Below are 23,145 nucleotides of genomic sequence, written 5' to 3' on the forward strand. Positions count from 1 at the left end.
TCAAAGTGCTGGAACAATCCTAAAATTTGTATGGAACCAGAAGAGACTCTGAATCACTAAGGAAATGTTGAAAAAGAAAAACAAAGCTGGGAGCATCACGTTGCCCGATTTCAAGCTTTACTACAAAGCTGTGATCACCAAGACAGGATGGTACTGGCACAAAAACAGACACAGACCAATGGAATAGAGTAGAGAGTCCAGATATGGACCCTCAGCTCTATGGTCAGCTAATTTTCAAGAAAGCAGGAAAAAATATCCAGTGGAAAAAAAGACAGTATCTTCAATAAATGGTGCTGGGAAAATTGGACAGCTATGAATAGAAGAATGAAACTTGACCATTCTCTTACAGCATACACGAAGATAAACTCAAAATGGATAAAAGACCTCAGCATGAGGGCAGGTGGTGGGATGGAGGAAGATGAACAAAATAGATAATACAAATGACCACAAAAATGACTATGAAAAGATGCTAAACATCACTAGCCATCAAAGGAATGCAAATCAAACCCACCATGAGATAATACCTCACAGCAGGTAAGATAGCTAATTATCTTAAGGACAAGAGAGAAATGTTGGTTAGGATGTGGAGAAAAGCTCTTGAGGGGAATGTAAATTGGTATGGTCATTATGAAAATTAGTGTGGGGGTTCCTCAAAAAATTAAAAATAGGATTACCATATGACCCAGCAATCCTACTTCTGGCTATATTACCAAAATAAATGAAATCACTATCTGTACCCAATGTTAATAGCAACATTATTCATAATAGCCAAGTTTTGGAAGCAACATCAATATCCATCAATAGATGATTGAATAAAGAAAATGTAGTGTATCTATACAATGAAGTATTCAGTCATAAAAAAGAAGATAATCCTTCCATTTGCAACAACATAGATGGCCAGGAGTGCATTATTTTAAATAAAACGAGAAAGACAAATATGTTTTCTATCACATACATATGATAACTTTAAACGATAATTCATAATTATGTATTATATACTTGAAATTTGTTAAGAGAGTGCATCTTAAGTATTCTCATAAAATGTAACTATGCGAGTTGATGAATTTATTAATTTGATATGGGAATTGTTTCATAATGTAAATATATCAAATTTTCACATTATGAATTATAGTTCCAATAGTTATATTAGATCCTCAGAACTTATTCATCTTATAACTAGAGGTTTGTACCCTTTGGCCAACATCTCCCCATTTCCCCCTTCCCCTAGCTGCTAACAACTACAGTTCTACTCCGTGTTTCCATAGTTTGAATTTTTTTAAAGTTATAGCACTGAGTGTTTTATGGTAGTGCTGACTCACTATATTACACACCTGAAACTAGTATTACATTGTATAGTAACTAACTGGAATATTACTAAAAACTTAAAAAGACAAACAAACATCAGAAACTAACATTACTAGTTGGGAGTCCATGCCCAAAGGAAATACCTATAAACAGTGACAGTATTTGTGACTTTCAGCCTAAGGCCAGGTATAATAGACATGGCAAGTGGGTTCACAGGCTATTCATGAAAAAAAAAATTGATACTCCAGGTTCAGGAAATTAAGTATCTGACACGAAGAAATGGTGGCTGCTGTGTGGATATACAAAAGGGACTTTAGAAAAAGAATCCTTGAAATTCCATCTCCCACATTTCTGGCTGACTCCTCAAACATTCATACATGTTTGCCTCAGCACTGAACTTAGCTAACGACTAAAGATCTCAACTGAGTCCAGAGCCATAGTCTGTTGTCTTATTGTTGCCATTCTGAATTTAACCAAGAGCACTGCATGATAAAAGAAACAAAAAATCAATACTCATCAGAGAAAAACAATAGAATCCATGTATAATATCCATAATGTCAAATATCTTTCAATGCCATGAAAACTAAATTAGTGAGTAAACAATGCCCCATAGAACTGATCTAAAATGTGTTTTTAAAAACAAAACTTTCTTCTGAAATGGAGGATTTAAATAAGAATTAGTCTCATAACATATTTTTCAGAAATATCCTGGATGTAGTGTAAAATTGCTGATCATATCAAGAATGAGAAATTGCTCAACTGCAATGAGAAAACATAATCGACAGCAAAACCAAGATAAAATCCTTCATAAGTTATGATAAAAATATTTTAAGAATTATAAAATCTCTAAAACAAATAAAAACAAAGTTTCAACAAAGAAATATATAAGAAAATAGAAAATGACCTTTCTAGAACAGAAAATACAAATCATAAATAAATAATAAATAAAATCTGAGTAGGTGGACTTAGTTGCAAAATGGAGATGTTAGAATGAGTGAATTTAAGGACTAATTCATATAAATTATCTAATCTGAACAAGAGAAAGAAATTTTTTTTTAATAAAATTAACAGAGGTACAGGAAGCAGTGGAACAGTGGCAAAAGATCAAACATCAATGCTGTTAGTGTCCCAGAAGGGGAGAAAGGGGGCAGAACTGAAAAATATTTGAAGGAAAATGGCTAAAATGTCCCCAATTTCTAACAAGATAAACTAAAGCAATCATGGCAGACACATCATGATTAAATAGCTGAAGAAAATATTTAAATCTTGAAATCACCCAATGAAAACCAACACATTGCTTATAGAGGAGTAATGATTCATAAACAGAGAATTTCTCATCAGAAATAATGATGCACAGAGGATATAGCACAGTATTTTTCAAGTGCTTAAAGAAAAAAATGTCAATCCACAACTTTAATCCGGAAAATGTATCCTTCAAGAATGAAGATGAAATGAAGACATTCTGGAATGATGGAAAATTAATATATTATGCTTTTAAAAAAAAGACTGAAGAATTTTTGGCAGTTAAAAAGAAATTGATAATAAAGGAAAAACTGTAACATCAGGGATGAATGAAGAGGAAGAAAATGGAAAAATATAATAAACTTTCTCTCCACTTGATTTTTAAAAAAATTTTTGTTTTGCAGTTGAAAATAAAATGTTAATTTGTGTGATACAGTTTTAAATGTATTTAAAATTAATATTTAAGTAAACTACATAATTACTCATTTTATGTTTATATTATATGATTTGAGACCTAAAAGATGGTGTTAACACTTCTACATTCTATTTTAAGTGGTACACTCTCTATACACACATTTGTGTGTGTGTGTGTGTGTGTGCATGTGTGCATATGTGTTTGCACTCTCACTACATAAAACAGTAAAAGACTTTTCCAAAGAAAATCTGGTTGTATCACAATTCTGGACTTCAATCTCTATTACAAAGATGTAATCATCCAGACAGTATGGCACTGGCACAAAAATAGACACATAGATCAATGTAACAGTATAGAGAACCCTGAAATGGGCCCTCAGCTCTATGGTCGAGTAGTCTTGAACAAAGCAAGAAATAATATTCAATGGAAGAAAGAGTTTCTTCAACAAATGGTGTTGGGAAAATTGGACAGCCACATGCAGAATGAAACTGGACCACTTTCTTACATCATACACAAAAATAAATTCAAAATGGATGAAAGCCCTAAATGTAAGATAGGACTCCAACAAAATCCTAGAGGAGAACACAGGCAGCAATCTCTTTGACCTAGGCCACAGCAACTTCCTGCTAGTCATGTCTCCAAAGGCAAGGGAAACAAATGCAAAAATTAACTATTGGGACTTCATCAGGATAAAATGCACAGCAAAGAAAATACTCAACAAAACCACAAGACAACCTACAGAATGGGAGAAGATATTTGCAAAGGTCTCATCAGATCAAGGGCTAGAATCCAAAACCTATAAAGAACTTTACAAATGTATTTCTTCTTTAAATGTTTGGTAGAATTCCTCCGGGAATCCATCCAGCTCTGGACTCTTATTTTTGGGGAGATTTTGATACTAATTCAATTTCTTTGGTGGTTATCAGTATGTTCAGTTTCTCTATTCTCTATTCTTCCTGTTTCAGTTTTTGTAGTTTATATGTTTCTAGGAACACATCCATTTCTTCCAGATTGCCTAATATGTTGGGATATATTGCTCATAATATTATTTTATACTTGTTTACATTTCTTTGGTATTGGTTGTGATCTCCCTCTTTCATACATTATTATATTTATTTGGGTCCTTTCTCTCTCTCTCTCCCTTTCTTTTCTTTCTTTCTTTCTTTCTTTTTTAATATGTCTGGCTGGGGGCTTATCAATTTTATTAATTCCTTTGAAGAACCAGTTCCTAGTTTCATTGATCTGTTGGTTGTTTTTTTTTTTTTTAATTTCTGTATCATTGATTTCTGTTCTAATCTTTATTATGTGTCTTCCCATGCTGGATTTAAGTTTTATTTACTGTTCTTTTTCCAGCTTCTTTAGGTGTAAGGTTAGTTTGTGTATTTGAGGATTTTATTGTTTCTTGAGAAAGGCCTGTATTGCTATATACTTCCCTCCTAGGGCCACCTTAGCTGCATCCCAAAGGTTCTGAAGAGTTGTATTTTTTTTTTATTAAAGGCTTTTATTTATTTGACAGAGATAGTGAGAGAGAGGTTAGGAATGAGGAGGAGAGGGAGAAGCAAGCTCCCCACCAAGCAGAGAGCCCCACATGGGGCTTGATCCCAGGACCCTGAGATCATGACCCAAACCTAAGGCATATGCTTAACTGACTGAGCCACCCAGGCACCCCCAGTTGTATTTTCATTTTCATTTGTTTCCATGAATTTTTAAAATTCCTTAGTTTCCTGGTTGACCTATTCATTCTTTAGTAGAATGCTCTTTAACCTCCATATATTTGTGTTCTCAATTTTTTTTTCTTGTGATTGAGTTCAAGTTTTAAAGCACTGTGGTCTGAAAATATTCAAGGAATAACCCCAATCTTTTAGTATGATTTGAGACCTGATTTGTGAGCTAGTATGTGATCTATTCTGGAGAATGTCCCACATTCAATTCAGAAGTATGTGTTCTGTTGTTTTAGGATGAAATGCTCTGAATATACCTGTGAACTCCATCTGGTCCAGTGTGTCATTCAAAGCCTATTTCCTTGTTGATTTTCTGCTTAGATGATCCATCCACTGCGTGGCTATTCAAGTTCCCTACTAGTTTTGTATATTATTAATGCATTTATTTAATTTTGTTATTAACTCATTTATATATGGGTGCTCCCAAGTTAGGGACATAAATATTTACAATTATTAGATCTTGTTTTTGGATAGACCCTTTTATTATGATATAGTGTCCCTCTTCATGTCTTATTATTGTCTTTGGTTTAAAATCTAGTTTGTCTGGGAGGAGGAGTTAAGATGGCAGAGAAGTAGCAGGCTGAGATGACATCAGGTAGCAGGAGATCAGCTAGATAACTTATCAAACCATTCCAAACACCTACAAATCCAACAGGAGATGGAAGAGAAGAAGAGCAGCAATGCTAGAAACAGAAAAACTGAACTGAACTGAACAGAAAAACAGAAACTGCGGAGAAGTGAATCCAAAGCGATGGGAAGATAGACCACAGAGGGAGGGGCCAGCTCCCGGCAAGCGGCGGAGCAATGGAGCACAAAATCAGAACTTTTAAAAGTCTGCTCCACTGAGGGACATTGCTCCAGAGGCTAAGCAGGAGTGAAGCCCACATGGGGACAGCATGGTCTCAGGTCCCACGGGGTCACAGAAGGATCGGGGCTGTCTGAGTGTTGCAGAACTCACAGGAATTAGAGTGGGGAAGCCAGCTACAAAGACAGAGCCGAGGAGTGAGCTCTCAACTTGGGGTTACCTTAAACTGTGATCCCTGGCAGAGCCAGGCCACTGCTCTGTGAGCAGAGACCCCACAAGATCTGGGGAGACCCCCCTCGAAGAGTGCAGGGATCTGCTGGTTTTGGAGTCTCCAGGCAGGGCTGTGTGCAGAGACAGAGATGCTTGGTCACAGGCTGGGTGAGCTCCGAGCATGGCCGGAGGCTAGGGAAACGGGAGTGATTGAGCACTTTTCTCCAAGGGCACACTGAGGAGTGGGGCCCCGGGCTCTCGGCTCCTGATTGGGAGGCCACCATTTTCATTCCCGTCATCTGGAACTCTATAGAAAGCGTTCAGGGAACAAAAGCTCCCGAAAGTGAACCCGAGTGGATTACTTAGCCTGGCCCTTGGTAAGGGCGGTGCAATTCTGCCTCGGGGAAAGACACTTGAGAATCATGACAAGCGGCCCCTCCCCCAGAAGATCAGCAAGAAATCCAGCCAAGACCAAATTCACTTACCAAGAAGAACAGTGGAATTCCAGAGGAGGAGAAAGCAAAGCATGGAATTCATGCTTTCTCCCCATAATTCTTTAGTCTTGCAAAGTTAATTAACTTTTTTAATTTTATTTTTTTCTTCTGCTAATTTTTTTAAACTTTTACTCTTTCCTCTTTAAATGTTTTTTAACTAGTTTATCTTAACAATACCTTTCATTAAAAAAGCTTTTTTTGAATCTTCATTATTATAGTCATATTTTTTCCTACACATAGGGTTTTTTCTTCTAAAAAAATTTGGGATGCAACTTCTTCTAATAGATCAAAATATACCCTAAATCAAGCACAGGGTTTTGTTCTAGTCTCCAGCTTGAGCAAATTCTCTCCACATTCTTTTTCTTTATTCTCCCAAACAACTTACCTTATCAACTCCTTCTTTAGAAATTAAAAAAAAATTTTTTTTTCATCTTTATGTCATATTCCACCCCTTCATCGTGTTTACCCTTATATATGTTTTTCATTCTTTAAATTTTGGGGAGGTATTTTCTTCTAAGATACCAAAATACTCCCAAAATTAAGTGGATGACCCTGTTCTATTCACCAGTCTAATATATATATTTTCTTTTTTATGTTTTTTCTTTTTTTTTTTAATTTTTTTTTCTGAACTTCTTTTTACCCCCTTTCTTCCCTCTATGATTTGGGGTCTCTTCTGATTTTGTAAAAGCACATTTTCCTGGGGTCTTTGCCACCCTTTTAGTATTTTATTCGCTCCTTCATATATTCTTACCTGGATAAAATGACAAGGCAGAAAACTCACCATAAAAAAAAAAAAAAAAGATCAAGAGGCAGTACCAAGGGCTAGGGACCTAATCAATATGGACATTGGTAATATGTCAGATTTAGAGTTCAGAATGACGATTCTCAAGGTGATAGCCGGGCTCAAAAAAGGCATAGAAGATATTAGAGAAACCCTCTCTGGAGAGATAAAAGCCCTTTCTGGAGAAATAAAAGAACTAAAATCTAACCAAGTTGAAATTAAAAAAGCTATTAATGAGGTGCAATAAAAAATGGAGGCTCTTGCTGCTGGGATAAATGAGGCAGAAGAGAGAATTAGTGATATAGAAGATCAAATGACAGAGAATAAAGAAACTGAGCAAAAGAGAGACAAACAACTACTGGATGACGAGGATAGAATTCGAGAAATAAATGATACCATAAAACGAAACAACATTAGAATAATTGGGATTCCTGAAGAAGAAGAAAGAGAGATGGGAGCAGAGGGTATATTGGAGAGAATTATTGTAGAGAATTTCCCTAATACAGCAAGGGAACAAGCATCAAAATCTAGGAGGAGAAGAGAACCCTCCTCAAAATCAATTAGAATAGGTCCACACCCCATCATCTGATAGTAAAGTTTACAAGTCTTAGCGACAAAGAGAAAATCCTGAAATCAGCCGGGGACAAGAAGTCTGTAACATACAAGGGTAAAAATATTAGATTGGCATCAGACTTATCCACAGAGACCTGGCAGGCCAGAAAGAACTGGCATGATCTATTCAGAGCACTAAATGAGAAAAACATGCAGCCAAGAATACTATATCAAGCTAGGCTATCATTGAAAATAGAAGGAGAGATAAAAAGCTTCCAGGAAAAACAAAAACTAAAAGAATTTGTGAACACCAAACCAGCTCTATAAGAAATATTGAAAGGGGTCCTATAAGCAAATAGACCCTAAAAGTAGTAGATCAGAAAGGAACAATATACAGTAATAGTCACAGGCAATACAATGGCACTAAATTCATATCTCTCAATAGTTACCCTGAATGTTAATGGGCTAAATGCCCCAATCAAAAGACACAGGGTATCAGAATGGATAAAAAAACAAAACCAATCAATATGCTGCCTACAAGAAACTAATTTTAGACCCAAAGACACCTCCAGATTTAAAGTGAGGGAGTGGAAAACAATGTACCATGCTAATGGACATCAAAAGAAAGCTGGGGTGGCAATCCTTAGATCAATTAGATTTTAAGTCAAAGACTATAATAAGAGATAAGTAAGGACACTATATCATACTCAAAGGGTCTGTCCAACAAGAAGATCTAACAATTTTAAATATCTATGCCCCTAACATGGGAGCACCCAACTATATAAACCAATTCATAACAAAATCAAAGAAACACATGGACAATAATACAATAATAGTAGCGGACTTTAACACTCCCCTCACTGAAATGGACAGATCATCCAAGCAAAAGATCAACAATGAAATAAAGGCCTTAAATGACACACTGGACCAGATGGATATCACAGATCTATTCAGAACATTCCATCCCAAAGCAACAGAATACACATTCTTCTCGAGTGCACATGGAACAATCTCCAGAATAGATTACATCCTGGGTCATAAATCAGGTCTTAACTGGTTATCAAAAGCTTGGGATCATTCCCTGCATATTTTCAGACCACAATGCTCTGAAGCTAGAACTCAATCACAAGAGGAAATTTGGAAAGAACCCAAATACATGGAGACTAAACAGCATCCTTCTAAAGAATGAATTCTAAAGAATGAATGGGCCAACCAGGAAATTAAAGAAGAATTGAAAAAAAGCATGGAAACAAATGATAATGAAATCACAGTGGTTCAAAATCTGTAGAACACAGAAAAGGCAGTCCTGAGAGGAAAATTTACAGCGATACAAGCCTTTCTCAAGAAACAATAAAGGTCTCAAATACACGACTTAACCCTGCATCTAAAGGAGCTGGAGAAAGAACAACAAAGAAAGCCTAAAGCCAGCAAGAGAAGAGAAATAATAAAGATTGGAGCAGAAATCAATGAAATAAAAACCAAAAAAACAATAGAACAAATCAACGAAATTAGGAGTTGGTTCTTTGAAAGAATTAATAAGATTGACAAACCCTTGGCCAGACTTATCAAAAGGAAAAGGGAAAGGACCCAAATAAATAAAATCATGAATGAAAGAGGAGAGATCACAACCAACACCAAAGAAATACAAACAATTATAAGAACATATGTGAGCAACTATAGACCAGCAAATTTGACAATATGGAAAAAATGGATGCATTCCTAGAGACATATAAACTACCACAACTGAACCAGGACGAAAAATAGAAAGCCTGGACAGACCCATAACCAGTAAGTAGATTGAAGTAGTCATCAAAAATCTCCCAACAAGCAAGAGCCCAGGGCCAGACAGCTTCCCAGGGGAATTCTACCAAACATTTAAAGAATTAATTCCTATTCTCCTGAAACTGTTCCAAAAAATAGAAATGGAAAGAAAACTTCCAAACTCATTTTATGAGGCCAGCATTATCTTGATCCCAAAACCAGACAAGGATCCCGTCAAAAAGGAGAATTATAGACCAATATCCCTGATGAACACAGAAAATTCTCACCAAAATACTAGCCAACAGGATCCAACAGTACATTAAAAGGATTATTCACCACGACCAAGTGGGATTTATTCCAGGGCTGCAAGGTTGGTTCAACATCTGCAAATCAATCAATGTGATACAATACATTAATAAAAGAAAGAACAAGAACCATATGATACTCTCAATAGATGCTGAAAAAGCATTTGACAAGGTACAGCATCTTTTCCTGATCAAAACTCTTCAAAGTGAGGGATAGAGGGTACATACCTCAATATCATCAAAGCCATCTATGAAAAACACACCATGAATATCATTCTCAATGGAGAAAAACTGAGAGCTTTTCTGTTAATGTCAGGAACAAGGCAGGGATGTCCATTATCAACACTGCTATTCAACACAGTACCAGAAGTCCTAGCCTCAGCAATCAGACAACAAAAAGAAATTAAAGGCATCCAAATCAGCAAAGAAGAAGTCAAACTATCACTCTTTGCAGATGATATGATACTATATGTCAAAAGCCCAAAAGATTCCACTCCAAAACTGCTAGAACTTGTACAGAAATTCAGTAAAGTGTCAGGATATAAAATCAATGCACAGAAATTAGATGCATTTCTTTACACCAACAACAAGACAAAAGAAAGAGAAATTAAGGAGTCCATCCCATTTACAAAACCGTAAGATACCTAGGAATACACCTAACCAAAGAGGCAAAGAATCTATACTCAGAAAACTATAAAGTACTCATGAAAGAAACTGAGGAAGACACAAAAAAATGGAAAAATGTTCCATGCTCATGGATTGTAAGAATAAATATTGTGATAATGTCTATGCTACCTAAAAGCCATCTACACATTTAATGCAATCCCTATCAAAATCCCTTCCATTTTTTTCAAAGAAATGGAACAAATAATCCTCAAATTTAAATGGAAACAGAAAAGACCTCGAATAGCCAGAGGAATATTGAGAAAGAAAGTCAAAGTTGGTGGCATCACAATTCCAGATTTCAAGTTCTATTACAAAGCTGTCATCATCAAGACAGTATGGTACTGGCACAAAAACAGACACATAGATCAATGGAACAGAATAGAGAGCCCAGAAATAGACCCTGAACTCTATGGTCAACTAATCTTCGACAAAGCATGAAAGAATATCCAATGGAAAAAAGACAGCCTCTTCAACAAATGGTGGTGGGAACATTGGACAGCCACATGCAGAAAAATGAAACCAGACCATTTCCTTACACCACACATGAAAATAGACTCAAAATGGATGAAGGACCTCAATGTGAGAAAGGAATCTATCAAAATCCTTGAGGAGAACACAGGCAGCAACCTCTTCAACCTCAGCCATAGCCACTTCTTCCCAGGAACATCACCAAAGGCAAGGGAAGCAAGGGCAAAAGTGAACTATTGGGACTTCATCAAGATCAAAATCTTTTGTACAACAAAGGAAACAGTTAACAAAACTAAAGACAACTGACAGAATGGGAGTAGATATTTGCAAATGACATATCAGATAAAGGGCTAGTATCCAAAATCAATAAAGAGCTTAGCAAACTCAACACCCAAAGAACAAAGAATCCAATTAAGAAATGTACAGAAAACATGAACAGACATTTCTGCAAAGAAGACATCCAGATGGCCAATGGACACATGAAAAAGTGCTCCACAACACTCGGCCTCAGGGAAATACAAATCAAAACCACAATGAGGTACCGCCTCACACCAGTCACAATGGCTAAAATTAACAAGTTGGGAAATGATGGATGCTGGCAAGGATGCGGAGAAAGGGGAACCCTCCTACACTGTTGGTGGGAATGCAAGCTGGTGTATCCACTCTGGAAAATAGCATGGAGGTTTCTCAAAAAGTTGAAAATAGACCTACCCTATGACCCAGCAATTGCACTCCTGGGTATTTATCCTAAAGATACAAATGTAGTGATCTGAAGGGGCATGTGCACGTGAATATTTATAGCAGCAATGTCCACAATAGCCAAACTATGGAAAGAACCTAGATGTCCATCAAGAGATGAATGGATAAAGAAGAGGTCATATATTTATATACAATGGAATGCTATGCAGCCATCAAAAAAAATGAAATTTTACCATTTGCGATGATGTGGATGGAACTAGAGGGTATTATGCTTAGCGAAATAAGTCAATTGGAGAAAGACAACTGTCATATGCTCTCCCTGATATGAGGAAGTAGAGATGCAATGTGAGGGGTTTTGGGGGTAGGAAAAGAATAAATGAAACAAGGTGGGATCGAGAGGGAGACAAATCATAAGAGACTCTTAATCTCACAAAACAAACTGAGGGTTGCCAGGTAGGAACGGGGGAGGGAGAGGGTGGTGTGGTTATGGACGTTGGGGATGGTATATGCTATGGTGAGTGCTGTGAAATGTGTAAACCTGGTGATTCACAGACCTGTACTCCTGGGGCTAATGATACATTATATGTTTATAAAAAAATAAAAAAAAATATTTTAAAAAATAATTAAAAAACCACTCTCAAATATTTGAGCTTGCACACTAAATTCAAAAACTCAAATATATTTACCTAGATAATAAATTTACTGCTAAATAAAGATTATTCTGTTCTTGCTTGTCCTGAACCCTTAGTTTCTATTCCTTCATTTGTTTCTCCAGGAAAATGTTAACATAAATTAGCAAGATCTAATAGGTTGTTTTGGTTTATAAATTATCCTTTTCCGAGAATGCCCTTACACTTTGTAATATTAATCTGTGAGGATAAGGACTGTTGGGATTAAAGTAGGACAGGATAAACTATGGTCCACAGATCCAATCTGGAGTATGACCAGTATAGTCTGCAAATGAGGATGGCTTTGTATTTTTTAATAGTTGAAAAAAAAAACAAAAAAATAATATTTTGTGACAAATGAAATTATATGAGGTTTAAATTTTAGTATTCATGAATAAGGTTTTATTGGGAAATCACCATGCTCATAAATTTATATTCTTTCTATATTGGCTTTTGCATTATAATGGCAGAGTTTAGTACCATTGAGTACCTGTGACATAGTAGTTCACATGGTCTACAAAGCCTAAAACATTTACTACCTGTTTCTTTATAAAGTTTTCTAATCCTTAAGGTAGAGTTTAAAGTGAATAGGTGTCATCATAAGGCATCCAATTCAAATGAAGTTATCACAGGATCCTTACACCAGAGAAGTGAGAAGCAACTCTAAGATTAGAAAAGCAGAATGTTGCCACCAACACCAGAACAGGATGAATGAATTAAAAACTATTAGATTCTATAAACAAGTGCTATTCAGCAGGAGCTACATAACAGAAGGGGGAGCAGTTCTAAGCAATAGTTCTAAGCAATAGTTCTAAGCATTAGTTCTAAGACATTGTTCCAAGCAGGGTCAGTATGTAGAGATACTAAAATATTTCACTGCCACCATCCAATCATCCATATTTGCTGAATATACTCAAAGCATGAAAGCAAAGAAGCCCAGGGAATATATATAGTTCCCTGTGTGATAGACCAGAACAGAGGATTAGTGTGAAGTGGATATGAGAACATTTAGGTGATTGACTGCTCCAAAGTGAAAATATAAAAAAATATTGGAAGATATAGAAATAAAAGAAAAATTAAATAAGATAAAATAAATTAGATGATGAGTCAACATGCTCTAACTAACAAAGCTCCAGAGAGAAAAGGTAAGCAAATGATTAAATGTAATATAGTAAAATTTCTCAAGTCAGAAATAAATAGCATCCAGATTGAAAGGGCTTCAATACAACCAGCATACTGGATGATGAAAAACAATGCCATGTAAAGATAAAAAGATTTAAATGTTTCCATAGAGAAAACAAGCAACACACACACACACAAATGAATGAGAATAAGAATAGCATTAAATTTCTAAAGAAATGGTAAAAGACAAAAGAAAAGACCTTTAAAATTCCAAGGCACAATTATTTTAAAAGTAAAATTAACCAAACAATCTTTGAAATAATTAAATTTATTTTCAATCATGTCACTCTCAAACAATTTAATACACATCTATTTTTTTAGTAAATTATAGAGGCATATAGACTCCCCAAATGAGTAAGCCAGTCATGAAAAAAGAATACACATGTCCCAAAAAAGACACAATAGAAAATTTGTAAACACCTATGCAAAATGTCTAATAGAGATTGGGGAATAAAGATATGTCCCTAGGGTTAAAAAGAGGATTTTTTGAAACATGTAGAGAAGTAGAGAAAACTTTTAATTTTATTAGAAATTTTGGGCAAAAGCAATATGATACAACTACAAATTTGGGAAGAAGCAAAAGTTATGCAATGAAGACAATTTAACTTTAGTTCATTATTTGGCTCATCAGAGAATAAAACAAAATTCTAATAAGTTATATAATTACAGAGGAAGAATGGAAGAAGTGGCATGTAAGTATGAGGAGCTATTAGGGTCTTAAATTCTGATTTCAATGATAAGAAGTCAATAGATGTCTAAATTTGAAAATGCAAGAAATTTCATGGGAATATTATTTAGAAATATGGAGTAAAAAGTGAATAAACTATTCCTACACATATAAACAGGATAATTTTCACAGACATAATTTTGAACAAATAAATGACAGACATAAGAATACACACTGCATTATTTAATTTACATAAAGTTCAAAAAGAGGCCAAACTAACCAATGATGTAAAGTGTCAGGAAAGTGGTTTTCTTTGGTATTGATAGTAAGTGGAACGAGATATATGATTCACAGTGGTCTTCTGAAATGCTGAAATATTCTATTTCGTGATCTCTGTGATGTTCATGTCTACATATTGACTTAGTCAAAATTAGTCATCTTATATATTTATGATTTTTTTCATGTTCTCTATATATGATATACTCCAGTAAAACTTTTATTTGTAGGGAAATGAAAGTGAAAGTATAAGTCAGGAAAAACAATTTTAAAAAATAAGAAAAATAATTCAAGGAGTGTATTTTATGCAGGGGGGATTCAGCTGTTTTTTTTTTTTCAATAATAGTCCTGTAAAACCACTTATATTTATGATAAGTGAATGTGTATTTCTTGGTACCATATAGATTTTAAACGAAAAAGTGGAGCTATATGATTCAACATATATGCATCTTTTTAAAAGCTGTTCAAAATAGTACTGAAATGATGCATAAATAAGAACAATGCAGAACAATGATAGTTAATGGATACATACATTTGTAACAATTGCATAAAGTACACATAAAATGGAAGCACAAATTCATGATTTTTGCTCTTTAATTTAAAGTAGACATGCTCTTTTTTCTATGGCTTTACATCCTTAGAAAATCTGATATAAATGTTAGTCATTTTGCCTACTTGGTGAATAAGTATATTAATGTATGTTACACTTTTGCTTTATGTTATAATTTATAATTAAATAAACTTTCTGAGATTAAAATAATTTTGTCCCAACAAAATAATAAATACACATATAGAGGAAAATGTCAGGTTAATATTCACTACTTTTATTTTATACTATTTAGCTATGTAAAATAATATAAAATACAATATAAAGTTTAGAAAAAATAGTAAAGGATAAAAATTTTACATACCATAGCAATATCTGCATCATAGCTTTTATTGCATATTGTGCCAGGAAATGTTGCTCCCAAATATGCAGGACGTTTCCTGTAACTATATTATTATAGTATAGCCTTTTTTATTGTCATACTTATTCAGAACAATTTACTAGCTTACTTGTAAATTAAATCTCCCATATATTTAAGATGATTTTTCAAACAAACCAATTTTTGATCTGGATATCATCTAATATACTTTACAAAATGGTCAAATCATTAAAAACTATAATTTTTTTTTATTTAAAGATTTACTTATTTATTTGAGGGTGGAGAGGAGCAGAGGGAGAGGGAGAAGAAGGGAATTTCAAGCAGAGTCCTCTCTGAGTGCATTGTGGGGCCTCCATATCACAGCCCTGAGATCATGACCAACGCTGAATCCTAAGTTGGACAGTTAACCAACTAAGCAATCCAGGCACCCCTAAAATTCATTTTAAATCCAATTTTCTCTCCTCACCTAACTCCTAGACTTGATAAAATTTTACTATCTTGAATTTTCCTCAGTTTTCCTTGTACTGCATACATTCTTTTGGTTACTAAAAGTTAAACAAAGGGGTTTTTAACTTGTGTAATAGGAAGTTTTGCCTATCTAAAATGTAAGCATTTTCTTAAATTATTATCAAAAATATATTTTTTAGTCAAAGAGTAGACAATAAATTATTAACATATTATAGGTAATAGTAACTGAATAGTGACAATTTTGACATTATTAAGAAGCTAAAACTTATATGTATTCTATAGTATAGTTAACATCATGAAAGTTTATGAAAGGCAAATCTTAGATAAATTATATTCCAAAATATATTTTTATATAATTTTTAAGTTGTTTTTATTTTTATCATCGTCTCAACTACACTATTACACTCATAGCAACAGCTATGTTTATTTAATAATTTCAGAGGGGCCTAAAGAAAGTTGAAGAACACAATAAATGCATTAAATTATCAAATTATTGAAATTATTTAATATCTCTTTTTTAATGTAGAACTTCATGCTTACATAAGTAAGAATGTTATGTCATGGGGCCGTAGGTTAAGATAGTCCCGTTTCCATGTGAAAAATCTTTGTAATAAATCACCAGCATCCCCGTTGGTAGAAATTTTGTTTTTATCTGACCACAATTCCAAGGAGGACAGCATCACAGTCAATTTGAACTGGGTAAACATCTAAAATAAGATTTATGGCATACTTGTTCAAATAACATTAGTCATTAGTTCAAAATTACATAAAAATAAAGAATAAGTTCAGTTTATTATTTTGGATATCAATAATTGGAGATTTTTAAGTCATTAGTTTGTCATGATAGAAATAAGTTTCAATGATTTTTCATAAAACTATAAATGTAAAAAACTTAAGACTTACAGTGTTGACAAGGCCAATAATTTGGATAATTTTCTGTGTTACAGCTATCACTTCTGATCCCATGTAATCATACTGAAAAACAATTTTAAATGATTTAAAAAAAATGTGAGTGAGTGACAGCTATTTTTTATGGTGCATATATCTTGCTTATACCAGGTAGGTAAACCATGGGATTTGTCAAACAATATAAAGGATACTAATATAAAGATAATAATATTTATAATAAAAGAAACAAAGGTGCAATTGCAGGGTCATAGGGAAGCTCTATTTTTAATTTCTTGAGGAATCTCCACACTGTTCTCCAAAGTGGCTGCACCAACTTGCATTCCCACCAACAGTGTAAGAGGGTTCCCCTTTCTCCACATCCTCTCCAACACACGTTGTTTCCTCTCTTGCTAATTTTGGCCATTCTAACTGGTGTAAGGTGGTATCTCAGTGTGGTTTTAATTTGAATCTCCCTGATGCCCCAAAGATACAGATGTAGTGAAAAGAAGGGCCATCTGTACCCCAATGTTTATAGCAGCAATGGCCACGGTCACCAAACTGTGGAGAGAACCAAGATGCCCTTCAACGGATGAATGGGTAAGGAAGATGTGGTCCATATACACTATGGAGTATTATGCCTCCATCAGAAAGGATGAATACCCAACTTTTGTAGCAACATGGACGGGACTGGAAGAGATTATGCTGAGTGAAATAAGTCAAACAGAGAGAGTCAAGTATCATATGGTTTCACTTATTTGTGGAGCATAACAAATAACATGGAGGACAAGGGGAGATGGAGAGGAGAAGGGAGTTGAGGGAAATTGGAAGGGGAGGTGAACCATGAGAGACTATGGACTCTGAAAAACAGCCTGAGGGTTTTGAAAGGGCAGGGGGTGGGAGGTTGGGGGAACCAGGTGGTGGGTATTAGGGAGGGCACAGATTGCATGGAGCACTGGTTGTTGTGAAAAAACAACGAATACTGTTACACTGAAAAGAAATAAAAAATTTAAAAAAAGAAATTAAAAAAATTAAAAATTAAAAAAATTTAAAAAAAAGAAACAATAAAAATCATAGGTTTCTGAAATAGATTCTCAATTGTTGATGCTTTAAAGACACTCTCAAACAGAAACAATTGAAATCAAGAAGTCCTAAAATAACTTCACAGATTCCTCCTTAGTATAATGGGATTTTTTTTTTTTTTCAGCCAGGCACAGAGAAAATAACAGTCATTTTTTATGACACAGAGGGAATCACAAAACCTCCTGTCACATGGTTGGTTAAAAAAAAATCAAATAAATAAATATTTAAAAGTCAAAATGCTCAAATATTTCTACAGAACAAAACTCAGAAATCCCAATTATAAAATATTAAAAATTATGTGACATACGAATTTTAAAAGTTTTGATAAATAAGATGAAATTATATAAAAGCAAGGAGGAAAGAAGTTGTCCTTGGAAACTGGTAAATTCTTGAGAGGACTTAAGTTCTTTTTTCTTAAGATTTTAGTTATTTGTCAGAGAGAGTGAAAGAGAACACAAGCAAGGGGAGCTGCAGGCAGAGGGAGAAGCAGGCTCCCCACTGAGAAAGGAGCCCAATGCAGGACTCCAACCCAGGATCCTGGAATCATGACCTGAGCTAAAGGCAGATACTTAACCAACTGAGCCACTCAGGTGAGAGGACATAAATACTTACTTATTTGGGAACTTAATTAACACATGTTCTTTGGAGTCATATTTTGGAAAATGATTAATACTTTTGCAAAAGTTGATAATTTTTTTAATTGAAAAATTAGAATCCTAGCAAATCTTAGAAATCTGTATAGTTTCCTCAAAATTATGATAGTTATGGAAATGGATTACTTGTTATAATTGTTGATAATAGAAGTAATGGAAAATCAATTCTATATTTCCATTGGATGAATAAGAAGTTAAATATATTCTAGTCAAAATGTTTTCCTTATGGTCGAAGAAACAGTCCATTAAACAGTTGTTATATACATGAAAGAGATCCCCATAAAACACACAAATAGAAAAATCCTTACTTATGACAATCTGAGAATATTCAAGATCATCAGAGTAGAAATATAATTTCATACACTAAATGTCATGACTCTTTGGAAGATATCACTAGCTCCAAAGGTTTATTTCAATATAAGGAAGACATAGCGATGCTTAAACAGTAGGAAATAATACACATCGCCAAAATATGGAAAACAAAATGGACACAATTAAAAGGAGAATTTAAGAAACCCACAATATTAGTTCTAGATATTAAGATAATTCTTTTAGTAACTGATACAATGAGAGGGAAAATGTAATAAATATAGAAGGTCTGAACAATGCAGTTAAAATATTTGACTCATTAATATACAAAGAGTACTGCATCTAACAAGGGCAGAATGTAATAAATCCTTTCCAAATGCATGTGGACCATTTACAAAATTGACCATATACTGGGTCATAAGGGAAGTCACAATAGATTTCCAAGATTTTATATCATTCAGATTATGCTCTTTTACCAATATGGAAAAAAAAAAAAACCCTAGATATGAGCAACTAAAATATAACTTGAAAGTCCCCAAATATTTTTAATCTAACCAGTACAATTCTAAATTACCCAAGGGTCACAGACACAGACCCACGAGCTCACACACACACACACACACACACACACACACATGAAAATGATTTAGAAAAACTGAAATGATAATACAGATCAGACATCAAAACTTGAGTAGCTAAAAACAAACAAAAGCCCTTGTATTAGTTACTCATTGACTAGAAATATATTTTTAACCATGTATATACTAGAAAATTTTAAAAATGCATAAAATCAGTGATCTTCAAATGAAAGAAACTAAAAGGGATGAAATAACAAAGAAAAGATAAGAAAGCAATAAATTGTTAGATCTTCCTGGTGGATGGACCCTTTAAGAATGATGTAGTGTCCTTCTTTATCTCTGACTACAGTCTTCAGTTTAAAATCTAATTTATCTGATATGAGAATCACTACCCCAGCTTTCTTTTGAGGCCTATTGGCATGAAAGATGCTTCTCCATCCCTTCACTTTCATTCTGGATGTATCCTTAAGTTCAAAATGGGTCTCCAGTGGACAACATATGGATGGGTCCCATAGTTTTATCCAATCTGCGACCCTGTGCCTTTTTATGGGAGTGTTTAGGCCATTCACGTTGAGAGTGATTATTGAAAGATACGTTTTTATTGACATCATGTTGACTGTGAAGTCCTTGTTTCTATAGATGGTCTCTGTAAATTTCTGTCCAATGATATTCTTGTTTTTTTTTTTCTCTTTTATAGAACCCCCCCTTAATATTTCTTGTAGTGCTGGCTTGGTGGTCACGTACTCTTTTAAACCTTGCCAGTCTTGGAAGCTCTTTATCTCTCCATCCATTTTGAATGTCAGCCTTGCTGGATAAAGTATTCTTGACTGCATGTTCTTCTCATTTAGTGCCCTGAACATGTCTTGCCAGCCCTTTCAGGCTTGCCAGGTTTCTGTGGACAGGTCTGACATTATTCTGATGGACCTTCCTCTGTATGTAAGGAATCTCTTCCTCAGAGCTGCTCTCAAAAGCTCTTTTCTAAACTTATGATTTGACAGTCTGCAATCAAGTGCTTCGAGGTCTTTCTAGATTCATTCATCATAGGGGTGTTCTTTCTACCTCTAGGACATGAATGCTTGCTCTGTTCCCCAGATTGGGAAAATTTTCATGGAGAATTTGTTCAACTATACCCTTTAGTCTTCTTTCTTTCTCTTCACCCTCAGGGATCCCAATAATTCTGATATTGGAACATTTCATGGCATCATTTAATTTCCCTAATTCTGTTTTCATGGCTTCTAAACTGTTTGTTCAAAGCCTCTTCCGGGTCCTTTTCCTCTATTAGTTTATAAATATGTATGCCCCCAATATGGGAGGAACCAACTACATAAGACAATTGTTACCCAAGAAAAAGAGTCATATCAATATGAATACATTACTTGTATGGGATCCTAACACACCACTCTCAGTAATAGATCATCCAAGCATTAAATCAATAAAGAAACAAGAGCACTGAATGATACATTGGACCAGATGGACATCATAGATATATACAGAACATTCCGCCCTAAACCAACAGAATACTAATTTTTCTCAAGCACACATGGAACTTTCTCCAGAATAGACCACATACTGGGTCACAAAAAGGACTCAACTGATACCAAAAGATTGAGATTATTCCCTGCATATTCTCAGACCACAATGCTTTGAAACTGGAACTCAATCACAAGAAAAAGTTTGGAAGGAATACAAACACTTGGAAGCTAAAGACCGTCCTACATAAGAATGTTTGGATCAATCAGGAAATCAAAGAAGAACTTAAAATATTCATGGAAACCAACGAAAACGAAAACATATCAGCCCCAAACCTATGGGATACAGCAAATGCAATCCTAAGGGGGAAATACATAGCCATTCAAGCCCCCCTCAAAAAAAAAAAAAAAAAAAAAAAGAAAAGAAAAAAGAAAAATCCTGAATACAGCAGCTCTCCTTACACCTCAAAGAACTGGAGAATCAACAACAAATTAAGCCAACCCCACACACAAGAATATAATCAAGATTAGAGCAGAGATGAATGAGATAGAAACTAGGGATACAGTAGAACATATCAACGACGAGAAGCTGTTTTTTTGAAAGAATCAATAAGATTGATAAACCCCTGGCCAAACTAATCCAAAAGAAAAGAGAGGGGATCCAAATTAATAAAATTATGAATGAAAAGGGAGAGATCACAACACCAAGGAAATAGAAACAATCATCAGAAATTATTATCAACAGTTATGTGTCAATAAGTTAAGCAACCTAGATGAAACGGATGTGTTCCTAGAAAACTGCTAACTCCAAAACTGAATCAGAAAGAAATTAACAACCTGAATAGACCAATATTTAGTAACAAGATTGAAGCAGTGATGAAAAACCTCCCAAAAAACAAGAGCCCAGGACCTGACAGATTCCCTGGGGAAATCTATCAAACATTCAAAGAAGAAATAACACCTATTCTCCTGAAAGTGTTTCAAAACATTGAAACAGAAGGAAAACTTTCAGACTCTTTCTATGAAGCCAGCATTACCCTGATCTCCAAACCAGGCAAAGACCCACCAAAAAGGAGAATTTCAGACTGATATCCCTGATGAATATGGATACCAAGATTCTCAACAAGATCCTAGCTAATAGGATCCAACTGTACATTAAAAAGATTATACACCATGACCAGGTGGGATTTATCCATGGGATGCAAGGGTGGTTCAACATTTGCAAATCAACCAATGTGATAGAACAAATCAAGAAGAGAAGAGAGAAGAACCACGTGGTCCTCTCAACTGATGCAGAAAAAGCATCTGACAAAATCCAGCATCTGTTCCTGATTAAAACACTTCAAAGTATAGGGATAGAGGGAACATTCCTCAACTTCATAAAATCTCTCTATGAAAAACCCACAGCGAATATCATCCTCAATGGGAAAAAGCTGACAGCCTTCCCTCTGAGATCGGGAACACGACAAGGATGCCCACTCTCACCACTCTTGTTCAACATAGTATTAGAAGTCCTAGCAACAGCAATCAGACAAGAAAGAGAAATAAAAGGTATTCAGATTGGCAAAGAAGAAGTCAAACTCTCTCTCTTTGCAGATGACATGATACTTTATATGGAAAACCCAAAAGATTCCACCTCCAAACTACTAGAAATCATTCAGTAATTCAGTAATGTGGCAGGATACAAAAATCAATGCACAGAAATCAGTTGCTTTCTTATACACGAACATTGAAAATACAGAAAGGGAAATGAGAGAATTGATTCCATTTACTATAGCACCAAGAACCATAAGATATCTGGGAATAAACCTAACCAAAGAGGTAAAGGATCTGTACTCAAGTAACTATGGAACACTCACGAAAGAAATTGAAGAAGACATAAAAAGACAGAAAAACATTCCATGCTCATGGATCAGAAGAATAAACATGGTTAAAATGTCTGTACTGCCCAGAGCAATCCATACTTTCAATGTCATCTTGATCAAAATTCCACCAGCATTTTTCAAAGTGCTGGAACAATGCTAAAATTTGCATGGAACCAGAAAAGGCCCTGAATTGCTAAGGAAATATTGAAAAAGAAAAACAAAGCTGGGAGCATCACATTGCTGGATTTCAAGCTTTACTACAAAGTTGTGATCACCAAGACAGCATGGTACTGGCACAAAACAGACACACAGACCAGTGGAACAGAGTTGAGAGTCCAGATATGGACCCACAACTCAATGGTCAACTAATCGTTAACAAAGCAGGAAAAAATATCTAGTGGGAAAAAAAAAAAGATAGTCTCTCCAATAAATGGTACTGGGAAAATTGGACAGCTATGAATAGAAGAATGAAACTTGACCATTCTCTTATACCATACACAAATATAAACTTGAAATGGATAAAAGACCTCAATGTGAGCCAGGAATCCATCAGAATCCTAGAGGAGAACAAAGGCAGTAATTTCTTTGACATTAGCCACAATAACTTCTTTCAAGATATGTCTCCAAAGGCAAAGGAAACAAAAGTGAAAATGAACTTTTGGGACTTCATCAAGATCAAAAGCTTCTGCACA

General features: G+C 34.8%; 1 protein-coding gene across 1 annotated transcript in view; it reads right to left on the reverse strand.

The window, feature by feature from the left end:
- Positions 1-23,145, reverse strand: part of ADAM18 (ADAM metallopeptidase domain 18) — a gene marked incomplete at both ends in the record, with an annotated part of 160,731 nt that overhangs the window by 105,976 nt on the left and 31,610 nt on the right. Inside the window, 3 exons of the mRNA XM_080796291.1 lie at positions 15,129-15,210; positions 16,152-16,318; positions 16,515-16,586. Of these exons, the coding sequence (XP_080652417.1) occupies positions 15,129-15,210; positions 16,152-16,318; positions 16,515-16,586 (321 nt within the window). The remainder of the gene's footprint in view (positions 1-15,128; positions 15,211-16,151; positions 16,319-16,514; positions 16,587-23,145) is intronic.

This window comes from Martes martes, assembly GCF_963455335.1.
Source record: "Martes martes genome assembly, chromosome: 2".
Lineage (NCBI taxonomy): Eukaryota > Metazoa > Chordata > Mammalia > Carnivora > Mustelidae > Martes > Martes martes.